The 18,819-nt window shown below is 49.0% G+C and overlaps 2 protein-coding genes across 2 annotated transcripts; one reads left to right on the forward strand and one right to left on the reverse strand.

Moving 5' to 3' along the window:
• Positions 1-311: 311 nt before the first annotated feature.
• MRPL20 (mitochondrial ribosomal protein L20) lies at positions 312-3,239 on the reverse strand. The gene is made up of 4 exons (XM_010005177.1): positions 3,139-3,239; positions 2,064-2,174; positions 1,681-1,758; positions 312-485 (listed from the first exon to the last, which is right to left on the reverse strand). Exons 1-4 carry the CDS (start codon positions 3,223-3,225, stop codon positions 312-314), a joined length of 450 nt encoding a protein of 149 aa, XP_010003479.1. The 5' UTR covers positions 3,226-3,239.
• A 4,346-nt stretch (positions 3,240-7,585) lies between these two features.
• Positions 7,586-11,507, forward strand: TMEM88B (transmembrane protein 88B). The gene is made up of 2 exons (XM_010005178.1): positions 7,586-7,855; positions 11,238-11,507. Exons 1-2 carry the CDS (start codon positions 7,586-7,588, stop codon positions 11,505-11,507), a joined length of 540 nt encoding a protein of 179 aa, XP_010003480.1.
• Positions 11,508-18,819: the final 7,312 nt, after the last annotated feature.

Consider the following 18,819-nt stretch of genomic DNA (forward strand, 5'->3'; position numbering starts at 1 on the left):
GAGGGGGGGTGAGTGTGACACACCGGTCGGGAATTCGAACGCGGCGCGAGGGGGCGGGACTTCCGGTTGCCGCCATCACCTCCCCTTGCCTCCCGCTCCCTCAGGGCCGGGCCCGCCGGGAGCCGCCACCACGGGAAATAAAACATCTTTATTCGCAACAGGAACGCGCACAGACGCCACGTATCTTGTGGTAGTATCGGACTACCGCCCGTTCGGGTGATATCTCGGCGCGTTTCAGTCACAACCGCGCGGGGGATGAAGCCTCGCACCTCAGCCCAACCCCGGGCCGCCCGCAGGAGGTTCTGTTGGGCTCAGTAATGGTGCACGATGCGTGAAAAGATCCCCTCGGGCTCCTTCCCGTCGCCCAGGGCAGCCAGGAAGCCCTCCTGCCTCCTCCTCTGAGCCAAGGCAGCCAGGGACTTGAATGTCTTCGGCTCATAGATAGCCAGGTCAGCGAGCATCTTCCTGTTCAGCTCCACCTGGGACTAAACGTAAGAAAGACTTGTTAGGAACAACACTGATGCTTCAAGATGACCTGAGGTCTTCAGGCAAATTAGCTTCCCTCTACAGTGTACAATTTTGGAACTGTTACTGTCAAGACACAGCCACGGGTTAATGCTTAATGATGACCTGAGGTCTTCAGGCAAATTTCTTCCCTCTACAGTGTACAATTTGGGAACTGTTACTGTCAAGACACAGCCACGGGTGTCCCATGAACTGCAAAATGTGTTCACCGACTTCCTCAAAGTCTAGCAGGAACCAAATAACTGAAAAATGCCTCATTGAATGGAAGGCCACATCTAACAGCCTAGTTCATGGCAATTGTTCCAGTTCTGAGACATATAAAAGTTGACTTGTTATGCTAGAAGCTGCTTGGTATCTTAAAATATGCCCTGGAGCAGAGAAAGAAAAGACTGCAGGGTTAAATGCTCTTAGTGGTAGGTACTGCAGGGTTAACTGCTCATTCTAAGAAAGCTGTTACATAAACCACTTTGCTTCTTTTGAATCTTGTTTAACAAAGAACATTGCTCTGAGACAAGAATCAAAGGGACAGGCACCTTGAGGGGAAAAAATGAGTTAGATTTAGGCAGTGCCTGATTCTTTGGGTTACAGTATGGCAAGAGTAACCAGCAGGAGTGTTCACATTTCAGAAATGTTATTACTTTACATGTCAGAAAACCGAGGAAGTTCTCTATTTATTTGAAACACAGATAAAATGTTTGGAAATAAGCTGTAAGTTTATGTGTAGCACCACTTGAAGAAGCAGAAACACGACCTTTTTATTCAGACCACGGCTGAGATACGTAAGTTTTAATTTTACAGTTCCAGCATCAACACATTAAAACCAATTGCCCAGCATGTTTAAGAACAAGGGGCAATGGCACCAACTCCCTGCAGGGGCCATGCTGACTGAAAGACAAAGCTAGCAGTGAAAAGGGCAGAGATTTCTTAGGGTTTCTTTGCTATTCCAAGCTTTGTATTTTAATGTTTCTTGAAGTAAAGGCACCTGTCACTTCATGCCCACAGCAGCAACAAGTGTAAAAGCATTTTACACATCTCACTCTTCAAGTTTTGGGGACAGAACAAGGAGCAGAGCAACAATGAAATTTAATTTGCCTGGGACTTCAGAAGACCTCATTTGTTGCTTCAAAGTAATTATTCTTCAAGCCCCATCCTTACCTTGAACAGATTGCTTATGAAAGCTGGGTATTTCAAACCATGTTCAAGAGAAGCTGCTTCGATCCGAGTGATCCAGAGCTAAAAGGGTAAAAATTAAGACATTTGATGACAAAATTACTTACAAGTAAACCTTCAGTCGTGCTGATCTGCTCAGACTCAGGAAATACAATGTTTTCAGACCTACAGTGCAAGATATACAGGTGTGAGACTTCAGGATTTGAGCTGTTTCACACCTCAGAGGGACCGCGCTGACTTCAAACTGGTATTTTTTCACTCGCAGGTGAAACATTTTGAGATAACAAGCCAATAATTGATAATTACTGAGATAACTGAGCCAAGAAAATGGCTCTTCTGATGTCTGGAAGTGCCATGTAGCTCCTTACCCCCCTGAGGATCCGCTTCTTCTCCCTCCTGGCCTTGGTGGACTTCACGAAAGCCCTGCGAACGCTCCGCACAGCCAGCGCGTAGCAGCGGTTCTTCCTCCCACGGAAATGCTGCAGCAAAACCAAGAGGTTCTTGTTCAGTCACCTTCTGGGGCTGGTCAACCCTTCTTCCAGTAATACTAACATTCCCTATTTTGCATTTCACGTCTCCTTACAAGAAGAGTCATAAAATACTTCACAGGCATCAGCCAAGCCCTCGGTTGGCTCAGAATGGAAATATTCTGTTTTACTGGAAAACTGAAGACTGAAAAGGTGGAGCAGGCTGGAAAACTTCAGTCCAGAAGAAGAGAGCCAAAGCCAGACCTCACCTGAGGCTGTGGTTCCAGCAAAATTATCTTCACTGCTCTCAGCCAACCCCAAAACTCACACATTTATCCTCATTCCTGAGGTGTTCTCTCAGTTTTGGAACACAGGGATGGGACAGGAGCTTCTGATATGTCAAAACCACTGCAGCTGCCCCAAAAAAGCACTTCACTGGAGCTGCCACCAATATGCAGAAGGAAGAAGTAGCTGCACAGTCAGAATAAAAAAGAACTACTGGCACTGAGGGCAGCTTGGGCACCGTGAGAGCAAGACACTGTCACTTATGTCAACATTTTGCATCTCAAATACTGGAGCAAGACACACTACCTCACAGCCTCCCCTTTTAGAAGATTCTTCCCCAGCCTAGGCTGAAACCATGATGTGAAACAGCCTCTTCCACCTTCCAAAATGCACCTGAGGAGTGAGGTTCGTTTCGCGGGGTTATTTTTCAGCCCAGTTCAAGAAAAACAACAGCAACAAAAACCCCCACAACGGTGGGGGTCACAACATGGTTTGGGTTGGCAGCCACCTTAAAGACCCCGACTGCCCTTATTCTTCCCTCCACGTGGTTTGAATTGTTATTTCATTGTAATTAATGCACGTTATTGCACGACACCCACGTGGAGGGGCATCAGAAAACGCTGACCTGGTTTCCAGGGGGACACACCGGGAGCCTTCCCCGCGTCCCTGCCCGCCAACCCTCCGCACTCACCCGCGCATACTTGAGCACCTCCTGCACCCTCCAGAAGCGGTCGGTCAGGCGGCTGCGCAGCCAGCGCGGAGCGCTCAGCACAACCATCCCCGCGGCCGCGCTGCGACTGAAATCCCTCCAGGGATGGGGACTCCACCAGTCCCCTGGGCAGCCTGGGCCAGGGCCCGACAAGCCCTTGGGGGAGAAATAATTCCCAAGATCCAATCTAAACCTCCCCTGAGAAACTTGAGGCTGTTTCTGCTTGTTCTACCACTTGTTCCTTAGGAGAAGAGGCAGACCTCATGGGCTCCAGCCTCCTCTCAGGCAGTTGCAGAGCCAGAACGTCTCCCCTCAGCCTCCTTTGCTCCAGGCTGGACACCCCTCAGCTGCTCCTCTTAAGACTTGTGCTCCAGACCCTTCTCCTTGTGCTTCAGACCCCCTCGTGCCCCAAACTTTATCCTGTGCTCCAGACCCTTCTCCTTGTGCTTCAAACCCCCTCCTTGTGCCCCAAACTTTATCCTGTGCTCCAGACCCTTCTCCTTGTGCTCCACACCCTTGCCCAGCTCCATTGGCCTTCTCTGGACACCCTCCAGCCCCTCAATACACTTCTTGTCCTTGCACACTGAGTAGCGTGTCTTAGTCTCCTTCTGTGGGTGATTGTGAGATGTAGAATGAAAATTTAGGAGCAAGCCACAAGATGGTGCTGTCACTATAGACAGTGGAAAAAATGACTCCTTAGCAGCAAGTGACTCTGCTGTCAGAGTGCTAATTATTGTGTCTGATCATCTTTAATCATTACCAGTTTCAGCATCTCAAAGCAGTGATGCTGCTCTTAGGAACTGCTCCATATCTTGCACCATCACCAAGACATCTTTCCCATTTATGGGCAGGTATTTGTTAAGGATGTGGAAATTTCACAGAATTAGAGGCTTGGGGAAACTTTCTTGTCATCACTGGAGTTTGTTTGATACAAAGTTCACTTGGTTATTAGAAGAATCCTTACAATGTGTGTGGTTTTTCTTTCCAAACGAAAATAAATTTAAAGAATACAATTTTCAGACCTCCCACAGGTTAAGATGCATTTTCATTATAACAAAAGAACTTTGGAAGGTTTCACTGGGTTTAGAATTTATGGCATTTTTATGACTACTTCATCATCTTTGCTTTTTTACCACACCACCATGTCCTTGCTGACAGATGGTAAAATCCCTTTGGATTTACAAAGGAATAGAACTGGCACAAGGAGACTCCATGTGGTGATGGGGAGTAGCTTGTTAGAACATCTCCTTATGGAATTTTTAATTGCCCAGCACCAAGTTCACAATCTTTTGGTGGACTAAGGTGAACCCATATTCTACTTCCTATGGTTCTGGGGTATTTTTTGTGTGTTTGTCTTGACCTTTCTCCACTAGGAAGGCATAAATCAAGCTGGAAAAGTATTGCAGGTTTAAATCAGTGGTTGCCAGAACAGGCCTCGTAAACACGGAGACACTTTGGTAGCATTTCCATGTGACCATTTGTCACATTTATTGCATCCAGTGCCATCTGGCTTCCTGCACAGATTTTGAGCTTTATTAACACCGTGCCTGGCCTGTGCAATGACTGGAAGTGGGGTGGGCTCAGTAGTTATTTCCCTGTGGATGTCTGCATGGACCCATGATGAGATTCCACATCTTGCAGCTTGAGAGAAGGCTGCTACCCTGTGCTCTCCCCTAGGAGCCATTCACCCTGAGACAGCACTGAAGGAACAAGATGAAAATGGACTTTTCATACTCTGATCGCTGTCCCAAAGGTTGTTTCTCTCTGTGTGTCTTTTTTTCCTTTCTCTCTCATGCATTTATTACTAAAAAAAATTTGACAGTTCATTCCCCCTCTCCCAGGAAGGTGGCTGTGCAAACAGAGCAGCCTCTGGGATTTACTGTGTTGCTAAAACCAAATTGATCTGTCAGCTGCAGTGCTTTCAAAATCAATGCTAAACGTTTGGATTAGTTAGTACAACTTCCAAAAATATTTCAGTGCTTGACACCTGAAAATGGAAAACAAGAGGAATGTCTTAATATGTGGGAGAGAGTTTTCTATTGTTTTTTGATTTACAGTGTAGAGGTGGGGTAAGTGAATTTAGAAGCAGTTTAAAGGAGTAATTTTCAGGGATATTTTTCAGATTGGAAAACAAGGAAAAACATTATACCCTGGGATGAAAGTGTGCAGTGGATTGCAGTGCCCTAGGTGCTCTTTAGCACTCCATTGGGGGGGTAATCAAATGCAAGAATAATTTTTCAGTGGAAGGAAACAGGGTTCCTCAGGGCAGTTGCCCACAGAGAAATTCAGCTGATGTCTCCTTCAACCCCTTCTACTCAGCTCTGTGCTTCTGCTCTCACTTCTCTCTGGTGAGGGAGGCTCAGGTGATCCAGGACTTCCCTTTGTGACTGGGAAACTGGCAGGTGGGCAAAAAGCTTCAGTGGTCAGTCCAATACCAGCAGCTCTTGGTGCCTGCTGCCCAAGGGAGAGTAATTGCTTCCTAGATTTCACACTTCTTTTCCCTGCCCTCCTCCTTCCAAAGCAGCTGAGTTTGATACAGACAGATGTTGACTTTAATCTGTGCTACAAATTAGTATTTGCTTTTCTTTACCAGCATATCCCTTCTGGAGCAAATCAGGATACAGGCTGCTGGCAATGCTGGCACTCTCCCCTCTCCTGGCACATCAACTTTTTTTTCTTCTTCACTGTTCTGTGACAGAACTTAACAGAAAGAATAAATAATAACAAACAAACCCGGTGGGGATGGTGAGAGAGCTGCAGCTCAGAAACAAAGAGTCACATACACAAACATCTCCCCAGCAAAGCCATGGGTTGGGATGCAGCTGCCCAGAGGTCCTCTAGCCCTAACTTAGGGGGCTAGAGCTCTTCTGATGAGCCACCAGTAAATGCTTCCTAAGCAGACCTGTCCAAGTCCCTGGAGAAAACTCTCTTTAATTCTGCTCTGCATGTCACTGCAGCTGGTTGGGAAATCAGTAAGGCTGGTAAAGGTACCCAAACACCCAACAACAGCAGGGGAGTGGGCACCCCAAATGTACATCTTTCAGCAGAAGGGTTGAATTGAGGAAAGCTACCCCTCACTGGGATATAACATCACCTTACATTTAGCCTTGTATGAACCTCATTTTTCTGATAACTTTTTTCTAGGGCAGAAGTTTGTGAGAGAAACAGCATCAAGTGCAACACAGGACTCCTGGATTCCTTCCCTGCCTGTGCCATGGTCATCTCTGCCTTCTGGTAAGACCTGTGCTACCTCATTGTCCTCTGGACTTAAGGAAGTTTTTGCCCTCCTGCAGTACCATGATTGTGCAGATATGAATGTCTCTAAAATGTGCAGATATCACTGAAATTCTGAAGTAACATCACTTTTATAAGGCAGATGAAATACTTTATAATTGCTCTGCCTTTACTACAAGAATACCAATATGTTCTGCAAACAAAACCAGTGTTGACTGCAGAGAACCAGGAGGTTTCTGAGGTATATAGAGAATATTATAAATTTCTCTGAGGTTTTTAATTTAGAAAGAAAATGTAGAAGATTAATCAGAGGCAGAATAATTACAATTGAAAAGGATCTGTCTTGCCCTGGGAATGTATGGTTTGAGTGTGGCTCTTGGGTGCTGTGTGCTAAATCACTGGAGTGGTGAGGCAGATGTAAAGGATTGGCCAGCACAGGAGGCAGCTTCAGAGTCTCGCTGAACAGCAGCGATGCACAGCTCGGAGAGCCAGCTGGGAAAGGGAGGCACTGCCTGTGGCTGAGTGCCTGTGGCTGCAGACAGCTGAGAGCAGGGGAACCACACACTGCTCCAGACTTTGCTTCCAGCTCTGCAAGGTGTGGGCAAAGACTCCAGCAAGGCAGGGGGTGGAGAAACCTCTGCAGTTCATTATCTTCACCAGGTACTTCATCTGGATGAGAGTTGAGCAGGAATATTTGCTTGGGTTCAGGGTGAAGAGCATGGAAAGATGGTTTGAAGTCAAGGAGCTGTCTGGAAGTGCCTAAGCCTGATAATCTTACAAACAGCAGTGCTTAAAGGTGGAGCAGGATACTAATGCCAGGTGCTCTCTCAGACCAAGCAGCCTATCAAAGCTAAGACAACAACTGTTTGGGATCTCTTGGGATCATAATCCTAGGAAGGACAACCACAAATTCAGGAGTACTATGGATTCTAAAGCAAAATAATAGCTATTGCCAAACTTCCAACAGCCACATCTACTTTGAAACTGAGCTTGGGACACCACTGGAAAACATTCTGAAAGGAAACAACCTGTGGGCTCTCCTTCCTTGCTCCAGTATCATCTCTGCTTAAGTGTTCTGCTCCATGTGTGGAAGAGTCAGGAAAAGCCTCTGCAAGTGACTTTCCAGGTCTGTTGCCACAGGCAAATAAACCATTTTGGATAAGAGCTTGAGTTGATTAGCAATCTACTTGGAAGAATGTCTGGCCAGGACATTGAGGACTTTGGAGCAGAAAACCTCTCAGATAAGTCTCGGATGCTTCCCAGCCTCCCACCATATGACATGGATGACCAGCTCCTTCCGAGAGAGCCACGGAGTGCTGGGTGCTGCTTGGCATGGACCCTCCTGGTAGTCACCATGAACTCCTTGGTCTTCTTCATGAATTTGCTCTTGATGTTTGTTATCTTCACCATTGTGCTGCTTCCTACCATTGTGGTGGTTTACTTTGGCTTCCAGTGCCACTCTCAGGTAGGTGAGCCTTGCTGCCTTTGCCTGCTGACAGCCCCTCCAGGGCACAACCATCCCTAAGGGTTTTATTTCAGCCCACGGGGAGCAGAGGCTGGAAAGGCAAGGCTAGATGCCCTGAGCTTTGGCTTTGTTTTCAGAAGGGATCTGTCTAGTTACATTTTTTTTTCCACAGGGGAGGGTGTGTGTGCACAGACTGGGCTGGCAAGAGCAGGTTTAGGGGTGTTGATGCTGACCCCCAGGCTCTTGGCTGTACAAGGCTGGTGGTCATGAGAACAGATAATGAGCTGGACACATTTTTACCCCTCCCTTCTTCCAGTACTGCAGGAAATGGAAGCTGGATTGGGCAATAAAGTTGTATTTCCATGAAAATAACAAGCAGCTGTGACAGGTCAGGTGAATACACTGCCTGGCTTGGCAGAGTTGCTGTTTGCATTTTAATGTCACAGTATTTCTCATTTTCCCGTGACCTCTATTTCCAAGAGCTGCCAACCTGAACTCCCCTGTAATTCATACAAGTCCTACACAGGCTCTGATAGGGCTTGTTTCCTCCCATTTCAGTAAGCCCTCTACAGTGTTTGTCATATTTGATCTGCCTAATGACAAATTATAAAACTAGTAAAGTGTAACAGAATATGTAACCCCCTACTTATGCTAATCTAACACTCAGATGTGTTCCCAAATGCTTCTCACACCAACAAATGAGATTGCTTGTCAGTAAGGGCTCTGGCTATGTTGCTCCAGGTGGTTCCTGACCTCTGGATTTCATTGTTTTATTACTTACAAATATTTCTTCTTGGTCTATTTCTATATATACTTTTTGAATCACTTAGACTTAGTCTGGATGTGAAAAAGCAGTTCTCTTGTTTTCCTCACAAGCAGTAAATGTTACACCTGCTCAGCATAGCTTCTCCTGCTGATTATCCTAAGTTGGAAGAGCTCTTTCACCTCCTACTTTAGGAAGCCCCACACACACACTGTAGTACCTTCTCCCAGAAGGGAAAATTGTCTCAAAATATAGATGCTATTGGTGTCCCCATTCCACAGAACCTGAACTAGAGGGAAGAGTATTAAAATCTTCTCAAACTGATCTATTTACTTGGGAAATATTGAAAGGTTTCCCCCTTCTTTTTAATGAAAATTGAGCTTCCTATCTAATCACCCAAGTATGTGGAACCTCTGCCTGAGGGAGCAGATCCTAGCAGGGGTGGTAGGACAGGATCCAACCACGCAGGATCAGACATTTGCCCAGTTTAACCCAGTAAGGCTCTGCTGACTTCTGTGGAGCCGTGCAGGGGTATAGCTGTGGAAGTCTCACTCCACCCTGAAGGAGGAGATGCCCTCTCTGCCTCACTGAAGGGTAAAACCAGGTTTCCTAGGTTTAAAATGTCACTAGGCTCTGAGAGAAATGCTTCTTTGGCAGCACTTTTAGTACTAGTGCCGCTTACTCTGAGGAGCTGTGGGGGTGTGGTGAAGGTGCTCATTCTGTAGCTGGAATCTCAGTTTGCTCACTCGAAGCCTCTAAACTCTGGGACACAACAGCATGTTGGCTGCAAGGATTTATAGCTTTGACTAGGGAATGTGCTTTAACTTTCCAACAAAGCCTCTGCATTGTATTATTCAGCTGACATCCCGTAGCTCCCTGTCTCAAAGCTCCCTGGCAAAGGGACTGTGCTGTTATTGTTTTCTCAGGACTGATGTATTTGCTGGTCTCAGGATTTTGGCTTTGATTTTTATTGCCTTGAAATGATGACATCTCATAGCTGCTGTTATTGAAGAGCCTTTCCTGATCCTGCAAACTAATGAACAGGGAGACATCTGTCAGGGTAATTGTTTTGTAGAACAGGGCAGACACAAATGCTGCTGCTAGTTGGAGTGAAGCACAATTCATTGAGAGATCACATACCTCTGGGCCAGGCAATTCCCACTGGGGCTCTGACACCTCCTGGAAATGTTTTAGGGTGAAGAGGGAGGCTTGGGGGGTCTAGAGAGAGCAGCAGTGGCTCAGGGGGATCCTGATCTACCTGAAAAGTCATGAAACCCTTCTTCAGTGTGGGTTCCAACACTTTTCCTTTTACAGTCCATGGCTGTTGGGAATTTTGCATACAAAGGGGCAAGTGACTTCTGGTTTATTGAAGAGTAACCATCATGAGAAATAATCTAATCAATTCTCCTTGGGAGAAGTGCAGTGGGGGCCGTTGCCTTGGTAAAATGGCTGGTCTGTCTCCACGAGTGCAGTGTGGATGCAGATTCTGTGAGGCATGAGGCTTTCAGAGCAGGTTTAATAGGAGATTGCCTGTAAAGCCCATCAATCAGTTCTTCCTGTGATCTGAGACTGGTCCTTGAAAGCCATAAATTTTCCAATACTTCAGTACTTCAAATTGGACCCAAAACTCTGCTCAACCTTCACCTTGGAAAGCCTGAGGTTCTCCTTTGCACACACAGAGCTCTCCAGTCAAGGGCTTTGAGGAGATGTAAAAAGGTTTTTGAGTGCAGCCAAGTACACCTGAGGTGGGAGCACCATGTTACTCTCAGCCTCAAGCATTTATCTTTACCAGACAGAGCAAGGGATGGCAGCAATGCAGCTTGACAAAGAACAGTTCTTTGTCTCTGGGCTACTGCTTTTCAGTGCCTTCCTAGTAGCCAATTCCTGCACTGCAGATCCATTAGATGGATTTATTTGTTGTTGGTTTTTTTTTAGCATGATGAGCTGTGTTTTGAAAAGGGAAGGCAGCTCAGGGACATGAGGTTTGCCTGTAGCATTTGTTAATGGAGAACAATGGAGTGGCTTGATTCAGATCTCCTGCTGCCAGGATGAGAGGGCTTGAAATCCCACTCGGCAAGGACCAGTTGGTGTGCTGGGGCTGGAGGAGCTTTCCTGGCACATTTTGCAGTGCAAAGAGATACTGGGAGGTAGGAGTGAGCACAGTGTGTACACAGAGACGGGACACAAAGGGGTTGTTCCAGGGCAGGACTCTGGAGAGCCTCCAGCCAGCGGGTAGCTAAGGGATGACCAACGTCTCTGCAGAATCTCACATCTTGCTGTATTTTATTTACTTTGTTCTGGTGCCCAGTTTGTTGTGCCACCCACATCCATGTAGCAGCAGGAAGCCTTTTGATTTGATTTCTCCCTGTAAAATGCTGAGCTGTGCTATTCTGATTACTTAATAAAGATGAGGGTTTCCTGCTTCAGGCTCAGTGTCCAGTGCCCTCATCTCCCAGTGATGCTGGAATAATTGCAAGCTTGATTAAAACGTGTTGTCAGTCACACAGCATAGCCTGAAGGCACGGGGTGTGTCTTTCTGTGAAAGCACCAGGAACTCCAGGGTCACCTCTCCTACCCACCACCAGCTCTGTGACAAGCTCTGCCTCACTCTTCCCACAGGTGCTGCATTCATCCGCTCGCTACTGCAAAAGCATCTTGGATGACAACAGCTCCTCTGCCCTCATCATCCTCGGCTTCGTCATCATGTCCCCTCTCATCGTGGTGGCCATGGCCACCTACTGCAGCCTGGCCAGGCGCCTGCGCCTCCTCATGTGCTTCCAGCCCTGCAGCAGGGCTGTGTACAAGGGGGTGAAGTGGCGCTGGTACGAGGAGGGAGGCCTGTGCAGCTGTGCCCAGGGGTGCAACACTCAGGTCAAGGCCTGGGTGTGAGCTTGCAGCACCAGGAGGCATCCACCTACCCAGCACCCCTCTTCTCTCTGCCCTTTCCCTTCCCACCATCACCCCCCTGAATCACCCCCCTGAGGTCCCTGCATGGTACCTAGATGTGAGAGGAAGGGAGATCCCCTGATCAGCCATCAACTGCAGCTTTGTCTGTAGGTGGACAGGGTTCTGCCCACCAGGGAGATACAGAAAACACAAGTCCTTGACAGTAAAGACAATATTCAGCCCTGAAAAGAATAGGGAGTTTCCCAGTGTCTGTTCCCATCACTGTTCCCAGGCTTCGCAGCATGTTCTGCCTCACGTGGGACACAGAGTTCCTGTGTAGGGCATTAAAGGGTGGTGGGGGCAGCTGCTGCTTTTGCTTCAAGCCTCAGAGAGGTTTCTTTGGGCAAGGCAGCCTTTGGTGGAGCATCCAGCCCAGAGGAAGCAGCTGTGGTTTTCCCAAGTGTTGGACTGCCAGTGCTTCTAACCTCTCACAAAGGTGTCTGTGGGTCACTGCCGCTGCCATGTTTGGGATCCACTCCTTTCCTACACATCAGGTACTCTTCCCCTATTTAGCAATCCCTCTTTCCCATCTCTAGACCAGTGCTTATGCTCCTCATGCTCTTCCTGAGTCAGGTCACTGGGTTGGCTGAGCTTTGGGTCTCTTCCCTGCCAGCTGCTCTGAAATTCTCTTGTTTGGTAATGGTTGATAGGTAGTAACCAGCAACTAGCTCCTTGTCCTTTATGTTGTGGTCAGGTTGTTTTTCCCTGAGGATACATCTGCGCAGTGGATGTGAGAAGGGGTGGCAGGAGGGCAAAGCATGGCAGGTTGATGCATGATTCCCTCCTTTCAAATCACTCTGGGGCTCTGGTGTTCAGTCCGTGTGCTCCAGATCCCTGCAAGCTATGTGCTCCCACTGCCTGTTGTTCCCCCATCTCCCAAATACAACCTTCTTTAGTGTTATGTGTAAATAAAGATGGTGCCAAATCTCCACTGAGGGAGTTTCTCTCTGCTCTGTCTCAAAGCTCTGGCTGCCTCACTAACCCACGTGGTGCCTGTTGGACCACAGCACATATCACTGTAAGTCATGGGTTTCAACTTCTTTCCTTTAAGCCAGAGACTTCTTCCTTCCATAAAGTGATGACTATTCCAAAGCTCCAAGGAGGAAAAGTTCCTTTTCTGTAAATCCTCTGAAGCTGACAGTTGAAGTGGATGGCAAAGGCACCACTTCTACATTCCCACTTCACCGTGAGACACAGACAGAGCTCGATTAGCTGATTATCTCCTAGCAACAAACACATAAAACAAGATGAGGGTGACACTTGCCTCTTTCTGGCTTCCTAGGGAATCTTGCAGGCTATTGTCCACAGTGTTTACAAATACCACCTTCTAAAAGGTCCCCAAAACACTAAATTTCCTGTCTCTGGTTTGTCCTTTATTAAAACTAAAGATGCAGGCTCAAATAAACATTGTCGACTTTCCTGTCTTCTGCAGCTCATCTGATAGATGTGCCCTCATCTGCCTGGGACCACCCCCTGCTGTGGCTGCCCCCTGGGGGTGACAGGAGTGGCTTTGCTCCACCTGCTGTGGTTCCACAGGGTGCTGTGGCAGCAGGCTGCAGTGCATTTGCACCTGTACAGGGACAGAATCCTGGGGGGGTGGCTGTGTTCCCCATTTGTTGTGCTTGCAGATGTGCTTGGAATATGGTGGGAAAGACACACATGGGAGGGAAAATGTTTGAAGACTGCTCTGGATCCACAGGTCTAATAAAGCAGTCGAGAAGATTGCTCTGGATCCACAGGTCTAATAAAGCAGTCCTTCTTCAACTAGTTCTTTTGATAAAGACCCAACTTAGAGCACATGATCATCTCATGTTGTGCCTCAGCCTGTGAGAAGTGAAGCACCCATTAAAGAAAAATTGCAATTGCTCACTCTGCCAACTCTGTTCCTTCTGCTTCCTCCTTACACCTCTGCCCCCAGTCCCTGGCTCATCTGGGAGAGTGAAAGAGAGAGAAACAGCCCTGAGTGTGTGACAGGGCTGAGGAAAAACACAAGTTGTGTTTCATGAAAAGGAGATCTCGTGCTTCAGGATAACAAGGTTTTGCCTGCAGGCAATGTTTGCTGGCTGGGTACAGACATTTGATAAGAGCTGTTGTTCCTTTTGCTCACCTGTCATCTAATCCAACTGCTTTTATAAGGAAAACATTCTTAAACCTACCTGTGGTGCAGTATTGTAGTGAACCATTCCCACAGCTGCCTCTGCAGAAGAAATCAAGTGTTACTGGCAATAACCTTCCTAATAAAACAAACATTTATTGAATTTGGTAGTTTACGTTGCGGGGAGTTTTAATAACAAAGAGGAAATGATGAATTCACCTGGAAGCACACTTCTCTGTAGCAGAACAGGGAGTTCAGGCTGTACCCCAGGGGTGTCCTGGCATGGGCAGGGAGCACAACAATGCATCACAACCCTGGCTCTGCTGTGGACCTGGTTTGATCCTAAATTTCCTGAAGAGAGTACAGAGCCAGCCTTAATATCCTTAGCCTTGGATTGAATCCAGAGGGCAGCTGGGCCAGCCTGCCTTCCTGCTGTGCCAGGCAGGGATTGTGCCCACAGATGTTGGGGGAAAGGGGCTGCCAAGCCAGGCCTGCCCCTTCCAAACCCTCTCAGACAGCTTTGTGCTGTCAGCCCCAACCCAGCACAGAGTTCAGAGCACAGCTCTGCTTGGCAAGGTCCTGGAGGAGGACAGAGAGAAACTGAAGTTTTGAAGTCCAACTATGTATGGATTTAATTTCCCTGCAACATCTCCATGATGCAAAGCCATGGCACCAGCCTGGCACTGAGGGACCTTACAAGACACCGAAATATATTTCCACCCAACAAGGCTTTAGTTGGTACAAGGTTTATTTGTGCTTCCCTGCTCCTTTCTCATCACCAAATGGTTCAGATCCAAAGCTAGTGAAATCACTAGAACAATACCATGTCTCAGTGGGGTTTAATCATGACTTAGTCTGTCACACCAGTGCCAGCCCAGCCTTACTGTGACACCAGTTCCCTGCCTACTCTCATTTGACAGTTGAAGCCTCTGAGTCCTGCAGAAATTCTAGCTGAAATGTTTAAGCCATTTCTCAGGTCTTTCAGTAGGATCTTGGTCCTCTGATACCTCCAGTTATTGGAGCCCTCAGTTGGGGGCAGTGCAAATAAAAGCCATCTGTCAAGTGAACTGAAAGCAGGAAGATCTTTCAGAGCCAAGGACAACACAGCATTTATTGGAAGGATGCTGAATTCCTCCTTTGAGGGGAAGCAAGCAAAGGAAGCTGGAACCTGCTGCACAGACCATGGAAGGAAGCTGAGTGCAGACTGTGCCATCCAAGGGGAGGGCCATGGCTGCCTGGTCACCCCCCTGAGCAAGACTGAGCATCCTACCTGCTCCCAAGGGATGCTCTGTCAGCACTGGGAATGGTGCAGGCAGTGAGTCTGGTTGGGAGAACAATCTCAGCTACAGCCACGCAGCGAGGAGCAGGGACTGGGACTCTGGATTTGTTCTTGGGGTAGTTCCTCCCCCACCCTGGGCACAGTGGGAACCCAACTCGATGTGAGTAAGAAGCACCCACACCCAGAGGGGCTCTGGTTCTTCCTAAGAGTCTTTTGCAAAGTGCTCTATGGGGCTGGTTGTTGCTCTCCTTCACACCACAGGCACTTTAATGCTTCATTTTCTGTGCATAAGTCCCTAGGCTGACTTGGCAGGGACCTGCCTGGTGACACAATTCCAGTGACATACGTGCTGGACAATGTCTTTTGCTCTCTGTCTTGGTGTTGCTAGCTGCTCAAGTGTAACTTGAATGTCTTCAGGGAAATTTCCATTGTCCTCTCTCGTCTCCCTTCTCTCTCACTCAGTCACTGATGATTGTTTCCAGCTCTTGCTGGAAAATTTGGTTACAATGAATGGAAGCAATTAAAGAAAGAATAATCAGGGAGTGCTGGCCAGGGGCTCCTTCCCTCAGTCAGCTGATCTTCCTGGGATTTCAGTGCTGGCAGAACAGGTCAGCCCTGTGCTGGGAAAACTCCCCTGGCACTTCCCTGGGATGTTACCTGTGAGCTGTGCAAATGAAAAGGACAGAGGAGAGAATGAAAGCAGCAGTTGGACCCAGGTTTCTGCTACACCCGTGTCCCCACCTACATCAAACCAGTCCCTCACAGCAAAAATGCCCACACTTTCTCCCCACCCCAGCTTCAGATTAGCTGCAATGATCTGAGCAACAAAACCTGCTGCTGGACCTGAGCAGCCACACTCTAGAGGAGCAGGAGCTGTGGGTTTGTGAGCTGCTGCACCAGATGTGGGGCCAGCAGGCAGGACTGGCCCCTCAGGACTATGGTGCTTCTTGGGTTCACCTCTGGAAGTGCATCCCTGAGTCGGCCTCTAGTTTTTTGGTCCCCTTTTGGTTGGCTGTCATCTCCCACGATGTCACTTCCCCTAATTCCATGCAGCGTTTGCAAGCGCAGGGTGTAGTTGGTGCGGTTGTTCTGCCGTGTGCCCGGGCCTCAAGATGGTGCTGTGGGGCTGAGCCTGGGTCCTGCGGGTGCCCCCTGCTCCATCCAGGCTGGAGCGGGACCTTCAGCTCAGGGACAGCCACACCTGGGCACGCTGCTGTTTGTCACCTGTGGCTACAGCCAGCACCGCGGGTGCCCGGCAGGGGAAACAAACGTCCCAATGTTTTGTGTCCCGACTGGGCACCCAGAAAGCCATGGAATGGCCAGTGGGGTGGCAGTGGCAGGGGGCACATGGGCTGGGTCCGTGTCCTGGCTCCTCACCACTGCCATCTTGGGGGAGCTCCTGCCACCCCTGGGGCTCAATCCCTTGGGAGCAGGCAAGGCCATTGCTGGTGAACATCTTCTGTCACTGGAGTTTGGGCCAGATCTGCTCCTGTTCAGCTGGTGAAGGCTGAAAAATGCCAAGGGGGAGGGAGGATCTGGTGGATGGTGTGATTCCATGGTCTATTATGGAAACTAGTGTCATTTCCCAAAAGAAAACTCAAGGGGATCAGTGTGTCCTGGCACAACGGGTGCGTTTTTCTGTGACTGCCAGCAGGCACCTCCCAAGCCAGTGGTCACTGCTTCCCCCTTGGCCTTATCCTGACCATTTCCTCCTGCTGGACAGAGACTTGGCTCCCATGGAGCTGAGCTGCTGGTGGGAATAACCCCCCTGCTGCCCAGAGGCAGCAGGAGGGCTGGGGGCTGCCATCATTCCCACCCCAAAGAGCCACGCAGAGGCAGCCTGGGCAACGCTCCCGGCTTGTGCGGCCACAGCCCGAGGATCCCCACCCCATCCTCCAGGCCCTGACTCTCAGTGGGAAAAATAGGGACATTTATTGGAGCAACAAGAGCCACTTTTCATGAGAGGAGCCACAGGCTGTCCACACTGGATGCTCAGTGCTGCAAGGGTTGCTCCTGCTCCTCACAGCGTTGCTTTGCATTTACGCTGCCAGTGCATGAGTTCATGGAAACGCTGGTGGTTGACGTGGGCAAGCAGGACAGCCGGGACGTGTCAGAGCCAGGCCCTGCTGTGGGTGGGTGCTCTTGAGTGCCAGAAGCAGTTCAGCCCCAGGCAGAAGCAGTTCAGCCCCAGGCAGCTCCCTGAGCCAGCTCCTGTCCAGCCACATAGCGAAGGGGTGTGAGGAACAGAGGAACCAAGACCATGGCAGGGAGGACGAGGGACACTCAGCATCTCCACTGGTCACACCAAGTGCAGTGCAGTCCAACCCTGTGCTCCAGGAACACTGGTTTACTAGTAGAGCTGCCCAGGGGACCTGTCCTTGGATTCCTTCCCTGAACCCAGGCCTAACAACTCCTCTTTCCTGAGCCAACAGCAAGGAGGAGCAAAAGGAGAGTTACTCAGGACATTCCCTGCACGCAGATGACTGGGAGTTGCTGAAAGGGGCTCTGGCCTCACAGAGCATCCTGACTTGGAGGTGCCTGTTGAGCTGTGCCAGAGGGTGAGCAGGGAAGGAGCTGCAGCAGCAGCTGCCCCCGCACGCAGCCTGTGCTTCACAAGGTGCTGGCTCCATCTGGAATTCGGTGGCAGCCAGGACATGGTGCTGAATAAGAAGGTTAATTCCTCCTCCTCACCTGAGAGCACTGTTCCCCCCCAGCAGAGCTAATAAATCCACATGGTAAAATTGCTGTTTTGTCAACATTTTTTAATCTGTGTGGCACCAGGCAGGAGGCTGCTGAAGCTGGTTGGAGCCTTCGTGGAGTGTTGCAATCCCAGGAACGTTGTTGTGGCTGTTCTGCCCACCTGCACAGGCTGGCAGCTGATGTGACTACCTGTGCAAGGGGATCATCACAACTTCCCAGCCCCTGCACCCGTCTGGCCTCTCTCCTGTGAGTGTAAAGGAGTGAGAACCTGCCTAAGGAAGATGGTTTTAGATAACACAGGGATAACTGCAATGAGAAAGTGCCAGACCCAACTTGGGAACTGAAAGGGCAGGTGGCCAAGAGTGTGGAGGGAGCTGGCTCTGAGTCCTGTGTCTGCAGGAGAAAACATGAGAATGCAGTTGGCTCTCGTGGGTGTCACTATGAAAGCAATCAGCACTTGGGATCTGATGTTCTTAAAGGCCTTGCTGCTTGTCAGCCACTCAGCAAACCCCTGGCATCTCCAGGGCCTGAGACTGAGCAGAGCAGAGTTCAGAGGATTTCCCACAGCCTGTGGGACCCCTTCATTACCAGCACAGGTGACAGACATTTGGGGAGGAGGAAGGGGAAGCACAGCTGGCCTTTTTATTTTCCTGCGGTGTTTCAGCAGATACTTGTCAGGCCCTAGAAATCTGGGGCTTTGACCTACTGGCCCAAATTATCCTTCTTGGTATTTTGGGGGGAGCTGAAAAGCCATTCCCAGCTCTTTCAGGTACTGGAGATTGTTCTGACATCCTGTCTCTGGGGCTGCTTTGTAAGAAAGGACATCTCTGTGTGGATGATGTTGTTCCACCGTCAGCACAACTGATGGGCTCAGCATCACAGAGGCCAAACAAACCATCCTGGGAAGGACTTCTGGGTCAAGCCAGGAGATCCTGACATGCTTCTGCCCCCTGAGATTTGGTGGGCAGCCCTCCAGCAGGTATAAAGCAGACAGGATGTGCAGGGCTGGACCTGGTTTTCAATGGTTTGTGTGAACCTCAGGGAGAGATAAGGAGCAAAGCAAAAATATTCCCAAACAAACCAGCCAGGAAACCAATGGTGCTGTTTTGTTTGCTTCTCTGCTTTCAGATGCTGCCAGCTTCACTCCTGCCTGCTTTCATTGTTTCTCAAGTAGTACATAG

Source organism: Chaetura pelagica, unplaced genomic scaffold (assembly GCF_000747805.2).
Source record: "Chaetura pelagica isolate M959 unplaced genomic scaffold, ChaPel_1.0 scaffold159, whole genome shotgun sequence".
Taxonomy (NCBI): domain Eukaryota; kingdom Metazoa; phylum Chordata; class Aves; order Apodiformes; family Apodidae; genus Chaetura; species Chaetura pelagica.

Coding starts and splice junctions, on each gene's coding strand:
- MRPL20 (XM_010005177.1), bottom strand. CDS start 3,225: ATGGTTGTGCTGAGCGCTCCGCGCTGGCTGCGCAGCCGCCTGACCGAC. Junction 2,175..3,138: donor AGGTGCTCAAGTATGCGCGG/GTGAGTGCGGAG, acceptor GTTTTGCTGCAG/CATTTCCGTGGGAGGAAGAA. Junction 486..1,680: donor TCATAAGCAATCTGTTCAAG/GTAAGGATGGGG, acceptor TCTTACGTTTAG/TCCCAGGTGGAGCTGAACAG.
- TMEM88B (XM_010005178.1), top strand. CDS start 7,586: ATGTCTGGCCAGGACATTGAGGACTTTGGAGCAGAAAACCTCTCAGAT. Junction 7,856..11,237: donor GCTTCCAGTGCCACTCTCAG/GTAGGTGAGCCT, acceptor CTCTTCCCACAG/GTGCTGCATTCATCCGCTCG.